Raw genomic sequence first — 21,955 nt, 5'->3', positions numbered from 1 at the left:
CAAACTTCATAGAATGGAATTGTTGTAGATCAGCGTCAATGTTTGTTGTCTTTTGTTGCTACCTGACACAACTTGAGGACCTAATCAAGACTTTGGGATATTTACTATTACGGAAGTAATATGTCCTGCTTTCTTGCAATATCATACCGCAAGCATGGGCAAGTTTTAGGGAATTCCCAGACATAAATCATGGCCAATTGATTTTGCTGAGTGAAAAATTGCCTGTCTGTACAGAGAGCAAGACTAGATTAACACACATAGAAGACAATGCTAAAATGCATCTGAAGACAAGGTGTATCTTGCATGGTTCTTTTTTTCTCTTAATCATCTGCTACCTAGATACCACCAGGCCTAACCTCAGCCGTGCACCTGTCTGCAGTGGGCAGCTGTGGGTGGGCGGGTCTTGGCTTCTATCGAAACATTCCGGAGAAGAAGTCACCCCGTTAATCCTTTGAGTTTAGACCCGACATTCATCCCCCCTTCCTCTTGTACCCGCAATGTACCTCCTTACCTTCCTCTTTCTCGTCATTGCACCTTCTTCATATCTTTTTTTTTTCAGTACCGGACAGGCTTAACTGGGATATTCCTACATGTCAAAGCTGGACACTGGCAGAATAAGATTAAAGGACGAGAACCTCCCACGTGCAAATTTATCCTCTAACGGGCAGGCCATGAGCTTTTAATCTGCCCAAAAATTCAACAATAAAAGCAAATGACGCCTCTCTTTGAAAATGAAAAATACATATACATGTAAAATACATATAAATCCAAAGAAAGTGAACTACGGCTATTCTTGGTATGTCTACAGCCTTAGTTCATCCCAAAGGGGTTTGATTGTGGTGGAAGCCGTTTTGTGCTCCGAGATACAATAAGTGGAGCAGTCAAGAATTTGGGGCGCCTTTAAACTCAAAACAAGCCAAAAATATTATTTTCTAAGGCGCCTGTCGGTCATGCAATCGACATCACTTCGCTCCCCTTTATGGCACCCTGGGTTACAGTCACGATGAATTCGAAAGAGGGTTCCTCTAACTGTCGAAGCAATGTTTAAATAGAAAAAGAAAAATATCATTAGCAGCAGTGGTCTAGTTAAACATAGTTTAAGAGATCCAGTATCATTTTCTTTTATTATCCTATTGAATTAAGCCAATAGAGAATAGGGACTGCTCCCTACTGGCTTAATTCTAGCCAGATATGTAATCCTGAAACTCTTGATGTTCTAGAGAAAACGTTAAAAAAATGCATACAGTCTAATGCTAAAATAAGATTGAAATGTTCGTTCCTAATCAAAGATATATTCGTCAACTAAAATTTCGACATCCTATCCCAATGATGACTAATCATTTACGAGAACTTTCACCCAAAATGAGAATAAACTTTGTGACATGGAACAATTCAAGTGGTTGATGTATTTATATACACAATCTTACAACTTTTTAAACAAGTAACGATAATTTAAAAACAAAAAAGTTGCAGTTATTGTTGGTTTGACTCTCAATCCAACACTTTGAGCGACTGTTTTTCACATAAAGGTAATTTAAAGTGGGTGTTGTTAACCCATTGAGATATTCAACTTAATATGAAAAAGACAATATCATTAAAAACTACATTATTAAGAACATTTACCAGTATGTACCTTGTAACAGATAGCGGGCCACTTGAGCCAAAGCAGGTAGGCAGGTTGAAGAGTACTGAGTCCCAGGCTATGCTGGCACTGTTTACCCACAGACCAGAGCCCCTCTGAGGACCTAAAGGACACAGTGAACAGTCAAGGTAGGGGCCATTAAAGCCCCAATGGTGTTTGACAGTAATTTCTTCATGAGCCCACTGCTCTCGGGGCAGGCCAGCGTAGAAATCGGGTGCTTGCTCTTGTCCATTAATGCGCACAAACTGTGCCCACAAATCCCACTCAATAGTATCTCTGTGCTCGAGGGGTTTGTTTGCGCTTGTTTGACGGAATGAGGTGAGAAAAAAAAGGGGGCCGAAGAGCCGGTAAGGGGAGACCTTGCCAATTGTGCGAGCCAAAAAAGTATGGAGAGTTTTCTTCAGTTTCACCATCGGTTTAGGCAAGAGTCCAAACCACCATGGGAACACGTAACCATATCTTGACACTCCGCCAACTCGTAAAAGGTGTTTATGTGGATCTCAACCCAAACGGAGAAGGAGTCACAGATGACAAGACTGGGGCTTTGTGAGCAAAGTTGACGTCTAAAACTCAAGTCGACAGGTGGTTTGAAGAAAAACTGCTGACAGCTAATTATGTATAAACAATCAGATGTTGCACCCTCCATTAGCAGATTACAAGGCTGTTTGGAGAAGGCAAATATTGTTCTGGGCGTTGAGAAAAATGAGAAACTCAATTGGGAATGAAGTAGTTGAAAGGTTACCAAGCTGTCAAAAAAAAATGTCGAAGCATTAAAGCATTCTAAAGTGTTATGATCTTTGATTTTTAGCTTGAAAGATCTCGAGAAACAGACCGACTTTAACCTCACCTTTGGAATGGATTATAACACAGAAAGGCGACTAATTTGTTAATCCTAAATTAGATGCTAAAACTGAATTAACAGGTCAAGTTGAGGCCATTCCCCTGGCCTATAGAAGACTTTCTGTGTGAAAAGCCACAGTTTAGCACTTAGTCGTCCCACATAATCAGCCTGAAACAATGTAGCACAGTGTAATATGTCATGACTGCTCTGAGCTGACTGTTATTCTTTAAGAAAGAGTCCATTCAACCTTGTGCATGTCAGTAACTCTTATGCAAATACACATATTCATAAACGAACACTGGGTCAGGCATCGTATTTTAAAAAGGCCACTTACTGCCCTGTTGGGATTAATCCATCCATCTATCTTCAATTTATATTGGAAGCCTGCGATGAGCGCAGAAGTAACGACCGTCCATTTTTTTTTTTAGCAATTCCAAAACTTCGCCTCAGGGGGATTTGGCAAGCTGTCTCCAAAGTAGGATGATACACGACCTTTGCTATGTATGACTAACACTTGGCTTCTTAGGACTATGCCAACAAGGTGTTTTATTAACAGAACGCACTGCAAAAAAATGTTACCTGCGTAAATAATGTAAAAGAAAAAAGTCTAATTGGATTAGATTGACCCCCATAAAAATATAACCCTGTGCAATTAGCAGTCGGCCAGACACGTACAAAAACAAAATAAATATAAAACAGCTCTTTATTCATAATAAACAAGAATACATGGGGATCTGGAGCATGTTTCACATGGTTAGTGTTTGAAACAAGCTGCCGTTAATGACACGGGAAAAGATACTACATTCCAATGAATGGTTGGAATCGGTGAAACCAACCAACACATCAGTCATCGACACGAAAGAAAATATCAAAATAGAAAGCGGGCACATTACCGAACATCCAAAACAACTGAAACACTCAAAGTACACATACATTGTATGTGTTAATAATTTTTGCATTAAGAGCTAACTACAACATTCACAGATTCAGCAGTCTGTTTAAATACTACCTTATTTCTACAAAAAGTGAATTTACATTTTACTTAAAGTACAAAGTGCAAATACTATGGTTTCCGTTGTTGCCGATTGATCATGGCGGAATCTCCATATGGAAGAGGGATTCTCGATTGCTGTTTTAGCCTTGTTTCTTTGAGGGGTGCTGCAGATAGAAAATAAAACTCTATTAGTCTATATTATTGTCTATAATGTCTTTTTCTGTGTCTGTATTCTCACCCTCTTGCTACTGTGACAATGAAATTTCCCAAATACGGGATGAAAAAAGTTATCTAATCCGATCTAACCTAGTCAAGGTTGTGTTTCTGTTTATTATTAAACTTGATGGATATGTTTGCAATACGGAATGGAAGAGGTGATTAACTGAACAATTAGGCTAAAGGTCACAGAGGTCAGAAATATGTTCTCCGGATAACTCGAGAACCACAAATAAGATGATTATTAACAAAATTGCTGGGTATATTTCTTGCAATATGAAACGGAAGAGGTGATTAATTTAGCAAAGAGGTCAAAGATCGCTGAGGTCAGTAATTGTTTGCGCTTCAGATAACCCAAGAACAAATAAAAGGATTATCTTTATTATATTTCTACAATTCATTGTGAGTTGGAAAAAGCATTATTTTATAATGAGCATTTTAATATTTGGCAGTTGACTTACAAGTCTAGTGGGAGATAATCCTTCTCCTGTTTTGGCCCCTGCAAGACAAAGAGTGGCATAAACTTTAAATACCATTGCAAGGAGGAAATAGTGAGGCCAAATCCTCCTCAAATCCTTCCGTCTACAAAAAGTGCAAACTGACCCTTCTCCAACCTCCAATCTACTTAGTTACTGTTGCTAGGCCTCTCAGGCTTATCATGCCGATTTACACAATGGTACTTCTGAGCTCACCTTCCTCCTTGGTCACCCCCAAGCAGCCCATCAGCTCCTGCAGGGACAAGGCTTTGTCGTTGCTGATGTCACAATACTCCACAAATTTCTTGACGCACTTCTTGGGTTTGGATTTCTTGCGCAGGAAACGTTTGAATGGTTTGATCTCCTTCTTTCCAATGTCACCGCTGGAGTTTTTATCCAACTGAGCAAAATACCAGTGGACCACCCTCTCCTCCAGAGTGTGGTTGGGGTCAGGCTCTACCACCCTAGAAGATAGGGTCATTAGATCCCGGCTCAGCTATTCAATGTCATTTTGCGCCTTTAAAGACATTTGAAAAAAAATGTTTTTAGCAAATTTATGGGAAATGGTGAAGCTCATGGCTCAATACTTTGGTATGTGTTTGATAACTGGAGTTTTTGTTGATGAAATTATTTAATAGTGAGAAAAAAAACCCTCATACTTTCCGGCAGATGCTGGATCTGTGACAGCGTGAACCATGTCTGTCGATAAAGCATCCAGAACACTGGTCAGGAACTCTGTCTTCTTTGTACCAGGACAACCTGAAACCCAAAAGGTAAAATGAGCATGAGTATGCAATCTTGAAAATTACATAGTTAGCACAGACTAAAACGAGTGGATGTCAATAAACACAAAACAACATCCAAATATGGAATACTGTTGTCATCAGTGGCCCAATAAATGACTTGGGAGCTATGTCACACTAAAGAAACCATGTGTTTTGAGAATGGAAGACAGCAAATAGGAAAAATAAATCCCAACACTTCCCAACTCCTTCTCATAAAGTGTCTGCCCTTCCCTCATCTGGAGGAGGAAAAGGATACCTGCCAATCACCAATGAGGCCCCTGAGCAATTTTGACAGGTCCACACACACACGCATTGTACATATATATGTGTTCTCCCTAGTAGACCCACCAGTCTTGAATCAGACAAGCTCTGATGCATAGACAAATGACAGGATTATGCAAGAATTAAGTCAGACATTGGTCAATAAACGTAATGCTGCTAAATGGGAGCAATTAAAAACAAGCCTGGGGTGGAATGACCCAAATGATAGTAATTGTCTGTTTGGCCATATAGTTTTAAGAGTGAGGCAAATAGGTTATTGTGGAAGAGCTGAAGGCTATAGAAGTCTGAAAATTCTTGGCTTTTTCTCTCGTCGTTCTCACACTCAGACTCCTTTCTGCTTTCTTCCTGGTAGTTTTTTTCCCCCCTTTTTCCTTTTACGGCTCAAGCCTGCGGGGCCAGATTCTCCCGCGTTTCAGATAATAGCATGCTTTGGCCCTTCTCTAACAGGTGGCGACTCAACAGTATGCCTCTGCTCCACCTCCTGCAAATATTGGATCTTTAGTCCAAGGTTGAACAATATGCATGTCCGATTGCGCTTTTCCTTACACATTGAGTAGATTAGTTGTATTCAAGTTTTAGTAGAAATAATGGCACGTTGCAACAGGCGCTCTTCTGGACAAATTGTCCAGACACTCTAACAATCGGACCCCCAACGTGAGTTTTAGGTTATCATTGGTGTTGCAATATTACAACTTTTCGCCTCCCGATACCAATTACAGTGGTATCTCGAGATGCAAGCGTAATTCTTTCCAGGAATGAGCTTGTATGTCGATTTTCTCGTAACTAGTACGTTTCCCATAAAAATGAACTCTTAACAACCCTTTGAAAAAAACACCAAAAAACGGACTTTGGATTCGAAATAATGTTTTATTTGTTCTAATTTGTTCAAAATATATTTGTAGTATTGGAAGATTCTGAAACTTTACCAATGCCATGTTTTTTTATATACATTTTTTTCCTTTAAAACTAAATGTAAATACTATTGTGGGTTTGCCCGGCATTGCTAAACTCATTGGCTCCCATTGACGGTGCTACAAGTAAAAAAATAATGTTAATATAATCGGTTTGCGTCTTGTAAGAACACCCGTACTTTGTATTACTGCTAAAATGAAGTGCAGATCATCTGAGGTTCTACCTCTATTGGCAGCAGATGTTTGCCTTAGCATTACCTAAGCAGCTGTCTTTCAAAATAGAGGCTGGTTTTGTTTTCAGGATTCTACCTTGAATGCCCATGTTTGACAGTTCATGTCAAGAAGGCATCACATATTGAGATTATTTCCCACGTCTGTTCCAATGCCTCCATTTGTCAAGCTGCTGCGTGCTGAAAAACCTTGGCCAATAAGTGCATGTATGTACACGTGCATTGCTTTCAATAAGAAGCAATGTTATTTTATGGAACCACATGGGGCGCAGCCCTGTCAGCACGCAAGTCAGCAACTCCCACTGCTTTCCCCAAACGTATTCCATGATCCTAATGTCGAGCATAAGAAAGTCAAATATACACTACTTTCCACTCTGACTGCTTTTTCGCATCTCGCCCTATAAACCTCTCAACACCAATGCTTCAACAGCAAGTGGACGAAAAGGGATGTGAAAGTAAATATTTGTAATTATACTTGATTTATACACATTTACAGTCTATGATGTAATTGCTCATAAAGAAAATAAGATGTAGTGGTTTTTTTTCTAAATTTTTATACTGCCCAGGTGTATTTCAAATTGGGAATTTGATGCAGGTTCAGTGTATAAATAACATTCGTCGCTCACGGGCATGAGGGCAAACATCAACAAAGATGAGTAATATCTGCTGACATATGCAGTGTTTATCTGTGACAGCCCGTAACACTTGTTGGCAAAATAGGTCGAGTTTGAGCCGAGCCAGAGTTCCTCCGCTGCTAAAATGCAGCACCTGTGACCAGTGCGCCCAAGTCTGGTCTAGAGTACGGCTGCATAAACATTGCGGACGAAAGAACAGTGCAAGCTCTGTGCATTCGTTTCTGGATTATTAACATGTTTACCATGCACACAAAACTGAGCCACTACACTGCCAAGTGCCTCAAACTATGATTTGGTTTATGCACCTGAAAGCTATAATTTCTATATTATTCTTTCAGATTTTTTTAGGTGTCTGTGTGTGTAAAAGAAGATACAATGAAATACATCCATATGCATTTGAATGATGAGAAGGAGGTGATAATGTTTGTATACACAACAATCAGAGAGAAACAACATCATTGAAGCAGATTACGGTCATTATTTTAAAGACTGTCCCATTTGAATCACAATTGGCATTTGCTTTGGGCCGGACCTTGTTAATGTCTTTTAGAGAACTTCATGTGAACTTTCCAATTAAAAGTCAGCCTGACAACGTTCTTTCCCACCTTTAATTGTGTTATCTACGCTGTTTATCATTGCCTGTCTCTTGCATCCCATGATCCATTACCTCTTGCTCTCTCCCCTGCTGCTTCTCCTCAATCTCCTATCTGGCCTCATCCCGCTATCCTCCATCTCCACATGCCAGTGGAGATGAATCCCCGCCGACCCGTCTCTGCCTCCTGGCTAACTGACCGTGGAGGGGCAGTATCTGGCAATTGTCAAGTCTTTATCAAGGGCTTCCTCAACCAACACTGCTAATGATATCAGCAAACACACGCTTCCATTGTTATCACAACCTTGGATGGGTGGCAGCAGCTGGAGGCCAATGCCTGAACTAATTCCCCATGCGCTTTGAGAAAAGCAAACAAAAAACAAAAACTTACCTTGCAAATGCCTGCTTCGGTAATGATCCTTTGCTTTGGTTGGGTGTGCTCTTGCGCTGACATCACACTTTGGCTGTTCATACCTTGGGCACAAGAACAGCTTTTTTTTGGTATATCAGGACACTTATTTAGTGAAATTTATCATAGAAACATTTGTTATCATTTGAGACGGTAATATGTTTGTGTGGCCCAATGGATGAGTGGTTAGCGCTGCTGTGGGGTCGAGGGTTCCATCCCAGGTCGGTCCAGGGGAGGCTGGGTGAACGCTCAAAATTGCCCCTTGGTATGAGTATGAGTGTGAATGGTTGCCCGTCTCCTTGTGCTCTGTGATTGGCTGGGTACCGATTCAAAGTGCCCGTAGTTGGCTGGGATAGGTGAACGTGACAAGGAGAAATTTAACGGCAGACAGGGAGCGTGGGACACAAGGAAGCCTTCACAGATTTTACTCTGCGAGTGGGCCAAAAACTGGCCTGGGACAAGTCAAGAGAAGTGTCACAATCCACACTTGTGCGTTTGCTAATGCACTCTCTGGCACTTTGCCTGGATTTGTGTTGATCTGATAACAAGGCATGTGCGCTAGTAACCATGTACATCAGTGGGTGCACCAGGTCAGCCCGAATGACCCCTGCTTCCTCGTCAGCAGAGATATTAAATCCATCAAGCGCAAAGTTCTCAGCTTTTTGGATTCATGTATGCATTGGTGACTCACCTATGTAAATTCATTATTATTCTACAAAACTATGTGGCGGCGATATAAGAGTAATTGGCAAAATTTACCAAATTTGCCACTGTTTTTTGTCATTTGTATTACCTGGTGGAAGTCCCAGGAATGGGCCGCCCAGTGTCTACCAGGACACACCAGCAATAGCCCGTAGATGGGTGGCACTGCACTGACTTGTACAGTCCACCTTGGCCGCAATCTGGAACAAATACGGCATCATTTTTATGCTGCCTCGCCTCCTCTTGTGCAGACTGTTGTTCTTGGTCACATGATGAGGCTGCAAGAGGAAGATCACAGAAGCATTACAGTCACAAAAAAACATATCCGTATAATTGCAGGTTCAATTGGAAGCAAAGTGGGTTTTATAGCATGAATTTACTGTAGCCTCAAGTCTGACCACATCTGCTTGACACCATTTTAAACATAATATAACACAATAAAACTAAGCTTGGAGCTCTCACAGTCCAAATTGAAGCATTGGAAGAAAAAGCAGTGGCAGGCCACCATTACTAACCCCTCTCCCAAGTGGCACTGTTTACAGAAATTAATGGACTAATAGCATATGAGCATAGCACCTTTTGTCACAAGTCATGTAAATATTTAAAAACTCAGTAATCCTCTATGACAGAAAGAGAAACAGACAAGACAAAATTCTAAAGAATTGCATCCACATATATACTGTAATGTACACTAGCCTGGATAAATATGTTCACAATCACTTGAGAAATGAAGTTCTTCCCTGCATTTTATTCTTTCCTTAAGACAAATTTGATCACCAAAAATGGACTTTGTGTCCCAAAAGTCCCAACGCGATCTAATCTTCAGTTTTGCAGATCCTCACGAGACATTTTTAACTCAACAACAGAAGCTATCGTATCTTTATCCTTCAATGATTGCAAACAATTGCTGTATTCTAGCTTTGTTTTCTTCCAAATAAAATCTTTTCACACAGAAAAGAGAATGAAATCCCTTCTGCCCATCTTAACAGACTCTTCTTGCTCCACGACCTCCATATGTGCTCGCTTTTGTCAAGCTTTTTCCTGCTTTCAATCCCCCAAAGAGAGCATGTTAATCAAAACCATCATTCCAACATTTCTCATGCTTTTTCCCCTCCAATTGGTTTTAAATTATTCTAATGGGATTCATACCCAAATGCAGTCATGCACACATTATTTTAAAAACACAATTCCCCAAAGACCAAGCTGTAACTGATCTGAGTGTTAAGATCAACGAACAGCAAGGAGCAAGCCAAAAGAATAGGACATCCTGTGTTTGTGCCATGTGCTGGTAATTAAGGAAAGTCTGTAAAAAAAACAAAAAACAAAAAAGAATCAAAGCGAACCAGATCCCCAAAGCATCATGAACACTCCCAACACCAAAATGTCCTGGTTTCAGCTCCCCCTGACTCTGATCAGTCCTCAAGAGTAGCCACAAACCATGATTACTCTCTAAAAATTTGCAGGAAAACACAAAGCTCGCTTTCAGTTGACGTCTGCAAACACCCAATTATCTCTAAGTTAAACTCACATGGTGATTTGGTTCTATTGTTCTGCCGGCTGCGGACCTGCTCCGTCCACAGCGTGGGGTACTGGGAAATGATGTCTGAAAGAAATCACCACAACAGCTTTATACAAATCAATTGGAAAATACAGTTATATATCATCTGAGCCAATTGTAATGCATCCAAAACTCACAGACTGTAAAAATGACCTGAAGGTTGTCAGATCTCAAATTGCAAAAAGTAAACGACATCTGACATATATGGCTGGAAAATAACTAAAAGTCTGAGGTAGGTAAACCAGGCACTGTGGCTGTGAGTGTCATTAAGCCTTTACATTTATAGAAAATGATACTTTAGCCAGTCAATAAGAACTCAAAATAAGTCTGACTGCAGAGATTAAAATGTCACCAAGTAGTCCCTCTGTGACTAATGTTTTTTTTTTAAGTCATGCCCACATCCTGAAATAAAAAAGAATCCCCGTTTAAATAATTTTCACTGTATTTTATTAGCATATGCTATATCAACATTAGTTTATATGTGGGCAATAAAAAAAAAGTTCATTTTTGGAGCATATTTGGCTCAACTTTTGCCACCAATGGGATTAATAGTATTTGTTTGAAAGACCTGTAAACTTTGAATTAGTCTAAAAGATAACAACATTAGTTTATACTTTTGCCACCAATGTGAGCCACTGAATTAATAATATTTGTTTGAAAGACTTGTCAACTTTGTATTAGCTAAAAAAAGAAAAATCAACCAACTATCCATCCATGTGTTGATAAATAATCACCTTCTTCATCTGCAGCCGGTTGGTGATCCACCACTAAACCAGTCTCATCTGCATTCAGAATGGAGAATATTTGCAAAGAGACTACAATTACAAAAGTAAACCAGATAAATATGATACATGACTTTTATGAGATTTGCACATTGCCCGGTTAAGAAGGACAGAAGTAAAAGTAGAGGCTGAGGAAGAAAAGAAGATAGTGGTCATATATGCTGGACTCCAGATGCCGGATCATTGATCTAAGGGACAGAATTGATTTCATGAGCAAACTATTCCGTTGTTCTTCCTGGGCTTTTTATTCTAAGCAGTGGACGGAAGGCAAATGTTAAAGAATGCGGTGGTGGCCAAGTCATAAAGCAAACAATGAACTTCGTGAGAAGCCAACTCGTTGTTTGTTTGGCGTGGACGAGGACGGGGACGAAAAGTTTGGACTTGCCGAGGGTGAAGTCTAGGCCGTAGGTGTGGTTAACCTCACTCATTCTCCGTAAGTAAAGACGTTAGTTTGTGAGTCGGGACCATCCAATTGGACGGCTCCACAAACAAAGGATTAAGAGTCAACCTATTTCTTTAAACAAAGTCTTCCTCATTTGCAGTCAATGGGATTTTCTTCTCATCTTCCTCACCGGTGGAAACATTTGCAAAGTTCCGAGCTTGAGTTACGCATTACCGTAAAGGATTGAAATGCCATCTGAAAAAGTGTATTTAGGATTGGGATTTATGAGCAAGCAGTAATGAGGCATCTTTACTTTGCGGTCCTTTACATGACTGCAACACCTCTTTTTGCATCTGCCAGGAAACCCCTGAGCAATTTGTGGTTGTACGGCATTAGATTTACTGCTGTTTGCCAGTCATGAAATGCATGTGTTTCCAGCATGTGAATAAATTTGTCAAGTTGAGCGGCAGAGAAGGGTTTATGGTAAAGTATTTTGTTTTTTAATGACATTTCGATGCCCCGATGATAAAGTACTTCAGCAGTCATCTTGGAATGCGTTAATGTTGATGGCTTTCTGCAGGATATTGCTGCAATGACTGCATTTTTTTCCTTCAGTGTAGACACATTGTAAATATACAGTTGATTTTGCTCTCTTAATGTTAGTATTTTTATTTGACGTGCAAGTGAATGTAATAAATGGAGCACGCCCAGATTGACATGATACCTAAAAAGAAGAACGAGAATGATATACATGGTTATATGCACAATAAAAACATAATTCAGTTGTAAACCCTCAAATTAGGCTTTTTCCAAATTATTCACTGCATCGGTTAAGCAGATGAACTCATAAAAAGTTAAGAGCAAGAGATTTTGGATTGGAACAGGAAGGGAAACTTGCGGTGGCTGGAAGATGATACATGTTGAAAGTTAAATTAGGGTGAAGAATAACGTGTTAACGTTTCTTTGTTTTTGGAAAATGCAACCGGGCACAGTTTGAAATCATTAATCAAAGCTGTTGAGATGAGTCGGTAAAAAAGAGCATGTTTGAGCAGAGGGATCGTTTAAAAATCATCATCAAAATGAGGTGAAAATTGCTCTACTCAAGTGTCTCAATCAGTAACAGATTTGATTTAGAATATAAACAGGATATGAATGGGGGAATTTGAAAAGACAGATTTTGTATCACTTTCAGAAGAAAAAAAGATTCTGGCAAAGACTTGATAATGTTTAATATTGAATTCTCACCTTTTCCCGGCTCTCTTGTGGTAGCCCGTTCTTGTTTTGATCCTATAAAAGCAAAACCCTGAATTGAACAAACTACTTCAAAATATTCCTCACACAATGACAGTCAAGGATCAGAAATTGCTTGTGCATGGAGTAACATTTTCCCCAAAAAAGACAAGTAGAAAAATGACATTAGAATATGTATTAAATAAATGGTAAAAATAACAAAAAGGTTGTTCCTACCTTGGCATCGAGGCTTTTTATTGGCCACGGCTGAGCCACTGATTGGCCTTCCATTTGGGGTGACGCACCAACAGTAGCCAGTGTAACTGTGACATTGTACCTGTTCAAAATTCAAAACAAAAAGAGTATCATTATATACAAAAAAATCAATAAAGACGTTGAAATGTGAATCCCTCACTCCCCCCACTTAACATGTACTCAATTACCTCACTGTATGTGCCATCAGGGTTGCATACCGGCACAAAAACCTGAGGGAAAAGCTTCTTGGCTTGTTGTTCCGTGTACTTCTTCTCTGCTACGCATCTGGACGTATCTGTTGGAAAACCACATTCCATCACAATCACGACTAATTGCAGGCAGCCAAGATCGACCTACAGTCTTATTACTTCTAATTGTAACGAACTGGACGGCTGGCGACGTCGTTGGCGGCCAACGGGTTCAATCTGAATTCCTATTGGCCAACGGAGGGCATCTGTTTAAACTCTCAGTGATGCTTTAATGCTAACTTGGTGTGACACGCAATGCCCGTCGGTCGCAGCCATCAAAACAATGACTCATGCAAAAAAAATTGATTCGTTTGGTCACACGGCAGCAAGTCGTTGGCGCGGTTCAACGCGGATCAAAGAAACGGTCGGACAAAGTCGAGCGTTCTGGTCGATTTCGTGTCACTGCCACTTGGGAATTGAGGGGCAAGGTGATGGAGGGAAAATAGGGAATTAAGGAGCTTTACTACTGTTCTATCTTCTGGAAAATCCCAAAAGTATCTTTCTTCTCCAAAGGGGGCTTTGACCCAAAAGAGCTGAATGGAAAAAATGACAGGAGACTTGATTCATTCCGGCTCAGTTATAGAAAACAAATGTAATTCCGTCTCGCCATCTTTGTGCTTTTAAGTCAGAAAGTGAAAGGAGACAGAAGGCTCACCTTCTGTCTCCTTTCACTTTTTAATATGAATGCAGCTCCCTGCTCCTTGCTCCTTTCACCCCTGTCATCCCAAAAGCAGACGGGGGTCTCAACTCTTGCACACCCAGAGTTTTTGACACATACAATACGACTTTCATGGACTTTTGCTTCTTTCAGCTTCCTGGCTGGAATCCTCTCCATCCAGATGTCTGTTTAGAAGGTGTTCCCATGGAAACCCAGCATGGGCATTCAATTATGCAAAAGGTTTCTCTATCAAATGAGACATTGATTTACATTGACAAATACTTTGTGTCGTCTTAAATGGTGACGTGTCAGAAAATTGTGGGATAGTATTGAGATGGCAAATTTAGAGAGCTATCAGCACTTGGCAATAATGACTGTCTGTAACTGTGACTGTTGTTGGGAACATTTTCATGCATTTTTGTTTGTTTGTTTTGCTTTTCATGTCATCAGAGTACTATTAGAGTTGCATCAGAGTACTATTAGAGTTGCATATTCTTAATTCTTAACTCTAACTGAATAAATCAATTTAAAAAAACATCTTATTTTGTCTATATGGAGTTCCATAGTTGCATTAGGTAAAGTTAGACATTAAATCAAGGCTAAATATTTTATGAAAACGTGAGGACATTCATTTGATCTAACTTTTCATTAAATCTTTCTATAAAGCAGACTAATTTTGGCTCATTTTTCAAAGTATACTCTTTTTGTTCCTTGTGTTTTGTTATTTTATTTGTTCTCACGTAATGTACACTCAGAAACTCAGGTGGTCCCTTTTATCATTTGTCTGCTGGTTATTTCTGATGTGAAGGATAAAATGTAACAATTGTAGCAAGTAGTAATTGTAAGTTTACCTTCCAGATTTAACTTTTGAACTGTTCAAATAGTATTTCATCTTAACGTCCACTCCATTAACTTGGAGGTCTATCACCGTCAGAGGCTGCTCACGTGTTAAAAATGTGCTCGACGGCACTGAGTTCACGATTCAAATAAGAATGCACTTCTCCTAAAACACTCACGAACTGCCCATGGTGATTTAAGACCGACTAACAGTCAAACACAAGCCCTTATTGATGAACTGAGTGCATCCAGCGAAGTTAAAACAAACAGAGAAGGAATCGGGTGAACAACTCTGCACTCCATCTACGTCTCTCCAATGCCAACGTGAGACTCCGAAAGCCGTCCGCCATCGCCAAGCCTCCCACGCACTCTCCCCACGTCAAGCCCACTTGTCCTCCCAGCACTCAAAGAATCAATTATGCTGAAATGAATTTAACCCAGAAATTTTCCCCGGCGACCCCCTGCGTGCATTTGAGAGCATCAGGCGGCGATGAAGCGTGACTCATGACCCGACCTTTGCATGGCCCTCGGATGACCTCCAGCAGGGGGTCGCGGCACTTGGCTCGAAGGAACTCGCAGCGAGATGTGAACGTCCTGCCGTCTGAGGCACACAAGGGTTTGCGAGGAGCTCTGCTACATTCCATGTTGCACTCTTTATCCTGATCCACTCGTAGGAACTGTCATGAAAAGAAGATAAAAAGGGAATTAGGAATGGCAGGGATGCACTTAGTCAGATTTCAATCCTTAACTCGGGAAGTTTAAGATCTATTTTTGTTTTTAAAGCAACGGAGTGATGATAGAAGAATTGAAAAAGGGACGTATACCTGGTATAAATGGTTTTAAAAGGTATTGCATGTCCCTTTAAATGTGCGGGCTTTTAAAAAAGTCTAAAATGGGATTCGTCATCAATGTGTTATGTTTGAGAAAGCAGGTAAAAAAAGATCTATCAGGCAGAGGAGTTCGTTGACGGTGTACATTGCGTTTTTTTTTTCATTTCTATTTTTGCGTCTTGACCTCAAATGTTGTAATAAGAAAGTCGAACAATTATAGAGATTGAAGATAAATCCTTTAGCTTTGCTTTGGTTCACAAGATCTATTTAATTGATGACAATTAAGAGTAGGTAAGCAAGATTTTTATGTCGGATTCTCACCCAAGATTGATAATTTGAAGCACATATCCAACATTTTGAATAAAATCCAGCTTGAATTAGTACTTTTGGTACTTTAAATAATACATTTGGTGGTCCAACATGAACATTTATACAGAATACAACATTAATCACTCAATTTAAGGGCACTTTTTAACATTTTTCCAGACACACAACAAAACGTTACAAAAAAGTCCTCTCAGGGTATGTTCGCTCTTGATGGAAATGCAATTTTTGTCAAAGTCTGCACCTGGAGTCGCTACTCAGGCATGAAAAGAGGAACATGACAACAGCGACTACGACCTGAACGCATCGGATCACCTGTGTCAATGCCACCATTGTATCAACCAGCGTGGTTTGAAACCCCTTTGGCCAAGCCACACAATAGGGGAGCGGTGGTGAAGGGGGTGTCAACCAACTGTGACTGCTACAAGGACTAAAAAGACATGGGATGATTGAGTGGCTCCATCAAATAGATGGCAGGGATCTTTGTGTTAATACAGTGTGAGGATTTGCCTTTCAAAAAGCATGATTCACCTTCTGTAAAAAAAACTATAATGCAAGAAACAACATGCAGATGCAAGTTTCAATCATATTTGGTATCTTTTTAAACACCTGCCCTTCATAAACATGCTTTTCTGAGAGAACATTTGCACAAAAGGAGAAATTCACAGAACGTACAAAGGGAGGTTATTGGAAGAAGAACCTTTCTTCAATTTGTTGTTTTCAACAAGCTATGCACATAAGAATAGCAATAAAAGAAACTTGTTGCTTCTGACGCCTTACAAATCAAGTGAAGGATGATGGCGTTTGGTGGCAACTTCCAGTGTTCAGACGAGCAAGGCTGGAGGGCTACGCTGCACCTGGAAAGGGGGTAGGCGAGGGGGCTCAATGTCGCCTTGGGCTGGAGGTGTGCGCGTGGGGGTTGAGCCCATCCTGTCAACCTGGCCCATAAATCCTCCCGGAGTTAAGAAGCCCGTGGAAACACACCGGAAGAGGAGTTGTTATTGATGTGATTGAATTCATATGCTTAAAGCCAATCATTTTTTATGAATATGCCCATTTCCCCCCTTTTTTCCACAAAGCTGCAAGAGATCAAGAGGTGGAGACAAAATGAAGACTAATGATGCCACAAAATCATCAATCAACCATTGACAACCACCATTTCTTTCTTGTTGGTGACAAAGATGCAATAGATAAATAAGGGACGGATAGGAACAAAATGCAACCATCTAAAACCTTTGCTGGACTATAAGTCACGTTTTTTTTCATAATTTGGCTGGGACTGCAACTTATATATGTATTTTATAATTTTTACTGTTATGTTGTGTTTTTGGGACTATAGTTATCCACAAAACAATTATTATATTTTAAACTTGCAGGTTCAGTGATGATCATTCAAGTCAAAACGTAACGCCATGAATGGTAACCAATGAGTGTAATATTTCCAAGTGTTGGTGGGCATTACGGCCCCTTCTTGGGAAACCAGAAGTATCTCATGTTGTCCGCGACAAAAATGAAAGTCTCGGCTTAAAAGGCAAGCAAATTGCGAGTGAGAATAGCAACATTGTTCTCCGTCTTTTAACGGCATTCCATTTTTAATATGCCAGAGTTATGCAACAAGGTTATTATAGTTCTCTTTCAACTGTTACTGGTATCTTTTTACTTTTTTTTGAACAGGTGCTCCAATACGGAACCAGTCCAATTTTTTTCCCTCAATCCACAACTGTCAAACTAATGGCCAGATGATCCACAAAAGAACATCATTTGCATTGATATTAAAAATGAAATTGACATAAAAATAATTGCTAATCATTCAAACTGAATACTCACAAAAATGAACTAAAATAAAACATTTACTGTTTTTTTCCCGTGTTGTTCGTATTAAAAGATGCCAAAAAAATACATTAATAATTAATTCAAGAATATTTTACATTTCCACCCATTTAAAATAAAAGTAGATGATAAGATATGCTGTAAACAAACGAATACAATAAAACAAGGATGAATTTCCTACAAACTGACAACATAGATTTGAATTTCTGCAATTTCCAAATGGTTCACAGACTATCGAAATACGAAAAATGATTCGAGCCAGCCCTAATTTCAAGACCATGGCGTCCAATCCTTTTTGACTGCGAGGAGGGGCGATCCCTCCAATTAAAAATGGACTGCACAACAAACACCATCAAGGTCAGCCAATGTGTTAAACATTCATATGGGTCGACTGACATAGTGTGACCAAAAAGCTTCACTGACAATTATTATCCACATTCATCTTTTTACATCCTTTCAAACAGATAAAAAAACAGTTTCCCCGCACAATACAATGTTTTTCCAACCAAGCTACGATGGTGGGCTCCAAACCTTTCCAAGCCTTTCCAAGCCACCCCATTGCCCGTACAAGACGACTATTGTCATTATCTCTCTGTGCCAGCCAACAGCCCGACAACCCAAACAGATTCATTCATCAAAGCCGCATCCTCTTGGAGGTCCCCCGAGCGGCACGCAGCCTAGCGCCAAGTGTCTGCGAGTTTATGATAAAGCTCCAAGAAAACAGCAATGAGAAGCAAGCCAGCCATGAAATCAACCACCCACAATCATCAATACTCTTTCAAATAGACTGATAAATATTCTTCAGAGCTCCTCTAAAAGTGGCCCCATTTTTTTGCATTTGGTTGGCGATGATGGATGAGGGAGGCAGAGCCTACGCTATGTCCTTTACTTATTCCATCACCTTATGCAAAAACCCTAAAGAGTGAAAGATGACTTTGAAGTGAAGCACCCCAAATTTACTACAAAGTAAGAAATAAATAGCTGATTAATAACTCTAATTAATTCAGTATTAAAATTGTTACTACTTTATTCGTCCACTGATCAGAAAGGAAAGGAATTTTACAAATTAGCCAGTAGAGGGTGCCAGGCTGTCGTAGTTCATTTTGAACTTGCCATTATAAAACACATACGTAAAGAGTAATATGAAGGAAATGGGGGAACTATAATTTAAAACAAAATCTCGAGGATTCCGCGCCCCAAAGAAATCTACCAGACTGATAAAATACCTTATAATAAAAAAATTATCAATACCATTAACGATAGAATGCAATCTGCAACTAATCAGTCGATTTCTACATTAATTAACGCTGCACTTTCTCTTTCTTACTTTAAAATACACTTTTATGATCTGTCCAACCAGTTACATTTGCTTGGAAAATACCACAACATGTCAGGAAACCAAGAATCAAGAAAGGGCAAGACAGGTGGAGTGTATAAAAATCCAATCCAATTATCTCCCTGGAACTCTACAGCATTGTGGCCCTGAATGGCGTACGGAGGAGGCGAGCTTCCAGCAGTGAGCACATTGTAGGCTCATAAGGGCCTTTTAGGCTCAGGGGCCCCTACTTCCAATGCCCCGAGAGGCCCCTCACACCATAGCCTCTCAGGGTCAATGGGGGCCCCAGCTGAGTGCGGAGGGGAAACGTCTTGAGCGCCCTTGGCGGGAGTTTCCTGAGTGGTCGGTCGGATGCTACGGGATCATTAGTTTCAAGCGTAGTGGAAGGGGAAGAAAGTGACAGCCTTAAACCCGGCTACTAACTCAATCAAAGGAAAGTGCATTTAATTGCGGTGAAAGATGCTCAAAAGAAAGAGTAATGATGAGGAAAAGCCTCTGTAAAAAAAAAATCTCTTGGGAAAAGGCCCACCATTGAATGAAATCATGGGGGCCAATGGAGCCCATAAGTGTGAGAACAATTCAAGTTTTTGAAAAGAGCGTGTTAATGTGAGTAAATCTCTTCACACACTATGCCTTGGCCAACAACATGGTTCTCATGGAAATTCAAGTCAAATGTCGCATAGGTTTACCCTCTTGTTTGACCTCAAATATGCATTTTCAGGAAAGCCACCCGCCTCTCACGTGTCATTCAAACAATACACTGCGGAAAATAAATCGAGTTTGCCATGTGCTATTTTCATAAAAAGCCAGCAAAGAACCGCAGTGGAGAAGTTTGGCATAGACTTGTTGTGGAATGAGTTTAACTCACTTAACAGAGCGAGAAAATCTCAATGTAAAGGAAATGGATAGAATTAAGAAGAGCATCTGCTCATGCAACAATTCCTCCCACATTCCACAACTCCAGCGTGTCATCGGGAGAGAGGATCTCCGACCCTACGCCCGCAGGTTAACAACTCATGGTCATTTGTGTCCAACTGGATATTAAGGCATTTTGGGCAGGAACATAAATAATGGTACCTGGGGAGGAAGCTGTCACATCAACCTGTAAATCAGGAAGGACTCTGACAGAGCACATTCCACTCTGCTCCTGTACATGCACTTGATAATGACCATGATTTTTTTGTTAATGTAATTATAACTTTTCCCAATCTGCAATGGAGTTTTAGGGGGGAAAATGACCTTGGGCACAGTTGGCACGTTGCTACTATTAAGCAATGCAACATTTTTCTCAAATGAGATTAATGTTACCAAAACATTGCCAAAAAAAGGAAAAAAGTACTAAATCCAATGTTATCAGAACGAAAGAATTTACCAGGATGGGATGGATGCTTTCAAAATGGTTGGTTTGAGCATAGAAATGTCTTTTTTTGTATTATATCATAATATTTGATAGTTTTGAAGGTCTGGAAAAGCAGTCTTTTCAGAAAAGGGGACAAAGAGAAACGCCATTTATGTGGTGGTAGACAGATACATTTGCAACAGGCAAATCACAAGGCAGCCTATTATAAATCACTGAAACACTAAATACAGAAACCCCAAACTTTCCAATCGTAAAACACATTGGTTCAAGGGAACAATGCATTTTTAACACAAAACAGACAAAGGGTGATGAATGGTTTCTGAGGGAAAAAAGGGTCACTCCTTCCCTTTGGGCACCAATTAGGCAATTAAACGCACATTTCAAGCGGGCATTTCACTTCTTCTTACCGTGAGAGCGGAGAACTTTTGAGCGTGTCCTGCGCTCAGAAGACACAGGAAGGCCAGCAGAGGACAGACGCGCATCCTGACGCAATATGGCAGGCAATGGCAACGCCGTCCAAATGACGCACAGCCCCGACGCACACCTGTCTGGGCAAAGCAATCGAAGGTTTTCGAAAATCCCCTCAACAGACAAAACTCTCCCAAAAAAGAGGTTTGCAAAAAAACTTGAATTCTAAAAAAAATCTGGAGTTCTCGTCCAAAAAACAAGAGAAATCCGGCTCTGCTGTACTTGACCCAAAGCGGCTCTGATTTGTTGAAGTCAGTGTGATGAAGTTTTGTGTTTCGGAGGCTTTTTGCTCCCTCAGCGTGTCTTCTACTTCTCCTTTCTCTCTAATCCGACTTTTCCTCCACACCCCCTTCTTCAACGTTTTGCAGACAGACGCAGCACCTCCACTTGAGAAGGTGGGAGTGTTGGGGTGGGGGGTAGATCAAGTTTATTGGAGCAAAAAAAAAAGCGTCAGATAATCTTGTCCTTCTCGAGTTTCCTGTATAGTTTCAAAAGAGAAACAAAAAGAAAAATGTATGAGGTAAAAAAAAAAGTATCAGGAGTGTTGTTTACAGTAGTTATAGGTCAGCAATTGATACCTCCGCCCACCTTGTTCACTTTTTATGATTCATTTTTGAAATCAAGAAATAATATTATACTTATTATCATCGGCAGGCATTTGGATGCCCTTAGGCAAAGCCCTCACACGCAATGTTGCAGATTGTAAACTGAAAATGCTGCTAAAAGATCGCATCGTTACTGTTGCGCCACCACGTGAATAACATGTACAATTACAAGCTTTGCACCATAAGCATTGAGCAACAAGGCCAAGTGACAATTTTTATCAAATAAACCTCTATTTTTTTATTAATCATACATATTGTACTTTAAAGTATGTATGCTTATGAATATATACATTTATACATTAATTCAATGTTAACACACATTTAATTGACCAAATCACAATGAATATAAACAGAAATACACCGGTCTTGTTCCCATAAACCCTGATTGCATTGTTTTTTTCTTTATTTATTTGTACAGAAAGAAATGCCTATCTTGCTTTTTAATTACCCACTGGGGATAAATGATGTTTTACTGACTTGTGTAAAGAAACATAAAAAATAAGTACATCTGTTGGGATTAAAGCCATTTGAATGAAT

General features: G+C 40.0%; 1 protein-coding gene across 3 annotated transcripts; it reads right to left on the bottom strand.

The window, feature by feature from the left end:
- Nucleotides 1-3,172: 3,172 nt before the first annotated feature.
- smoc2 (SPARC related modular calcium binding 2) lies at nt 3,173-21,291 on the bottom strand. Of its 3 annotated transcripts, none has more exons than XM_077730338.1 (13): nt 20,753-21,291; nt 15,180-15,342; nt 13,111-13,217; nt 12,905-13,004; nt 12,683-12,724; nt 11,008-11,088; nt 10,244-10,318; nt 8,807-8,993; nt 7,996-8,078; nt 4,829-4,928; nt 4,386-4,633; nt 4,155-4,192; nt 3,173-3,641 (listed from the first exon to the last, which is right to left on the bottom strand). In XM_077730338.1, the coding sequence occupies exons 1-13, from the start codon at nt 20,825-20,827 to the stop codon at nt 3,618-3,620; spliced, it is 1,323 nt and encodes a 440-aa protein (XP_077586464.1). In that variant the 5' UTR covers nt 20,828-21,291; the 3' UTR covers nt 3,173-3,617. The 3 variants fall into 3 exon arrangements, with proteins under 3 accessions (XP_077586464.1, XP_077586465.1, XP_077586466.1); XM_077730339.1 differs by having other exon boundaries at nt 11,008-11,055; XM_077730340.1 differs by lacking the exon at nt 11,008-11,088.
- Nucleotides 21,292-21,955: the final 664 nt, after the last annotated feature.

Source organism: Stigmatopora nigra, chromosome 12 (genome assembly GCF_051989575.1).
Source record: "Stigmatopora nigra isolate UIUO_SnigA chromosome 12, RoL_Snig_1.1, whole genome shotgun sequence".
Lineage (NCBI taxonomy): Eukaryota > Metazoa > Chordata > Actinopteri > Syngnathiformes > Syngnathidae > Stigmatopora > Stigmatopora nigra.
This window is presented reverse-complemented; position numbering and strand designations above follow the sequence as displayed.

What these genes read in the sequence shown, in the direction of transcription:
- smoc2 (XM_077730338.1), bottom strand. Translation starts at nt 20,827, where the DNA reads ATGCGCGTCTGTCCTCTGCTGGCCTTCCTGTGTCTTCTGAGCGCAGGA. An exon ending in AAAAGTTCTCCGCTCTCACG is followed by an intron (nt 15,343 to 20,752) that starts GTAAGAAGAAGT and finishes TTTTCATGACAG; the next exon opens with TTCCTACGAGTGGATCAGGA. An exon ending in CAATAGAACCAAATCACCAT is followed by an intron (nt 8,994 to 10,243) that starts GTGAGTTTAACT and finishes TTCCTCTTGCAG; the next exon opens with CCTCATCATGTGACCAAGAA.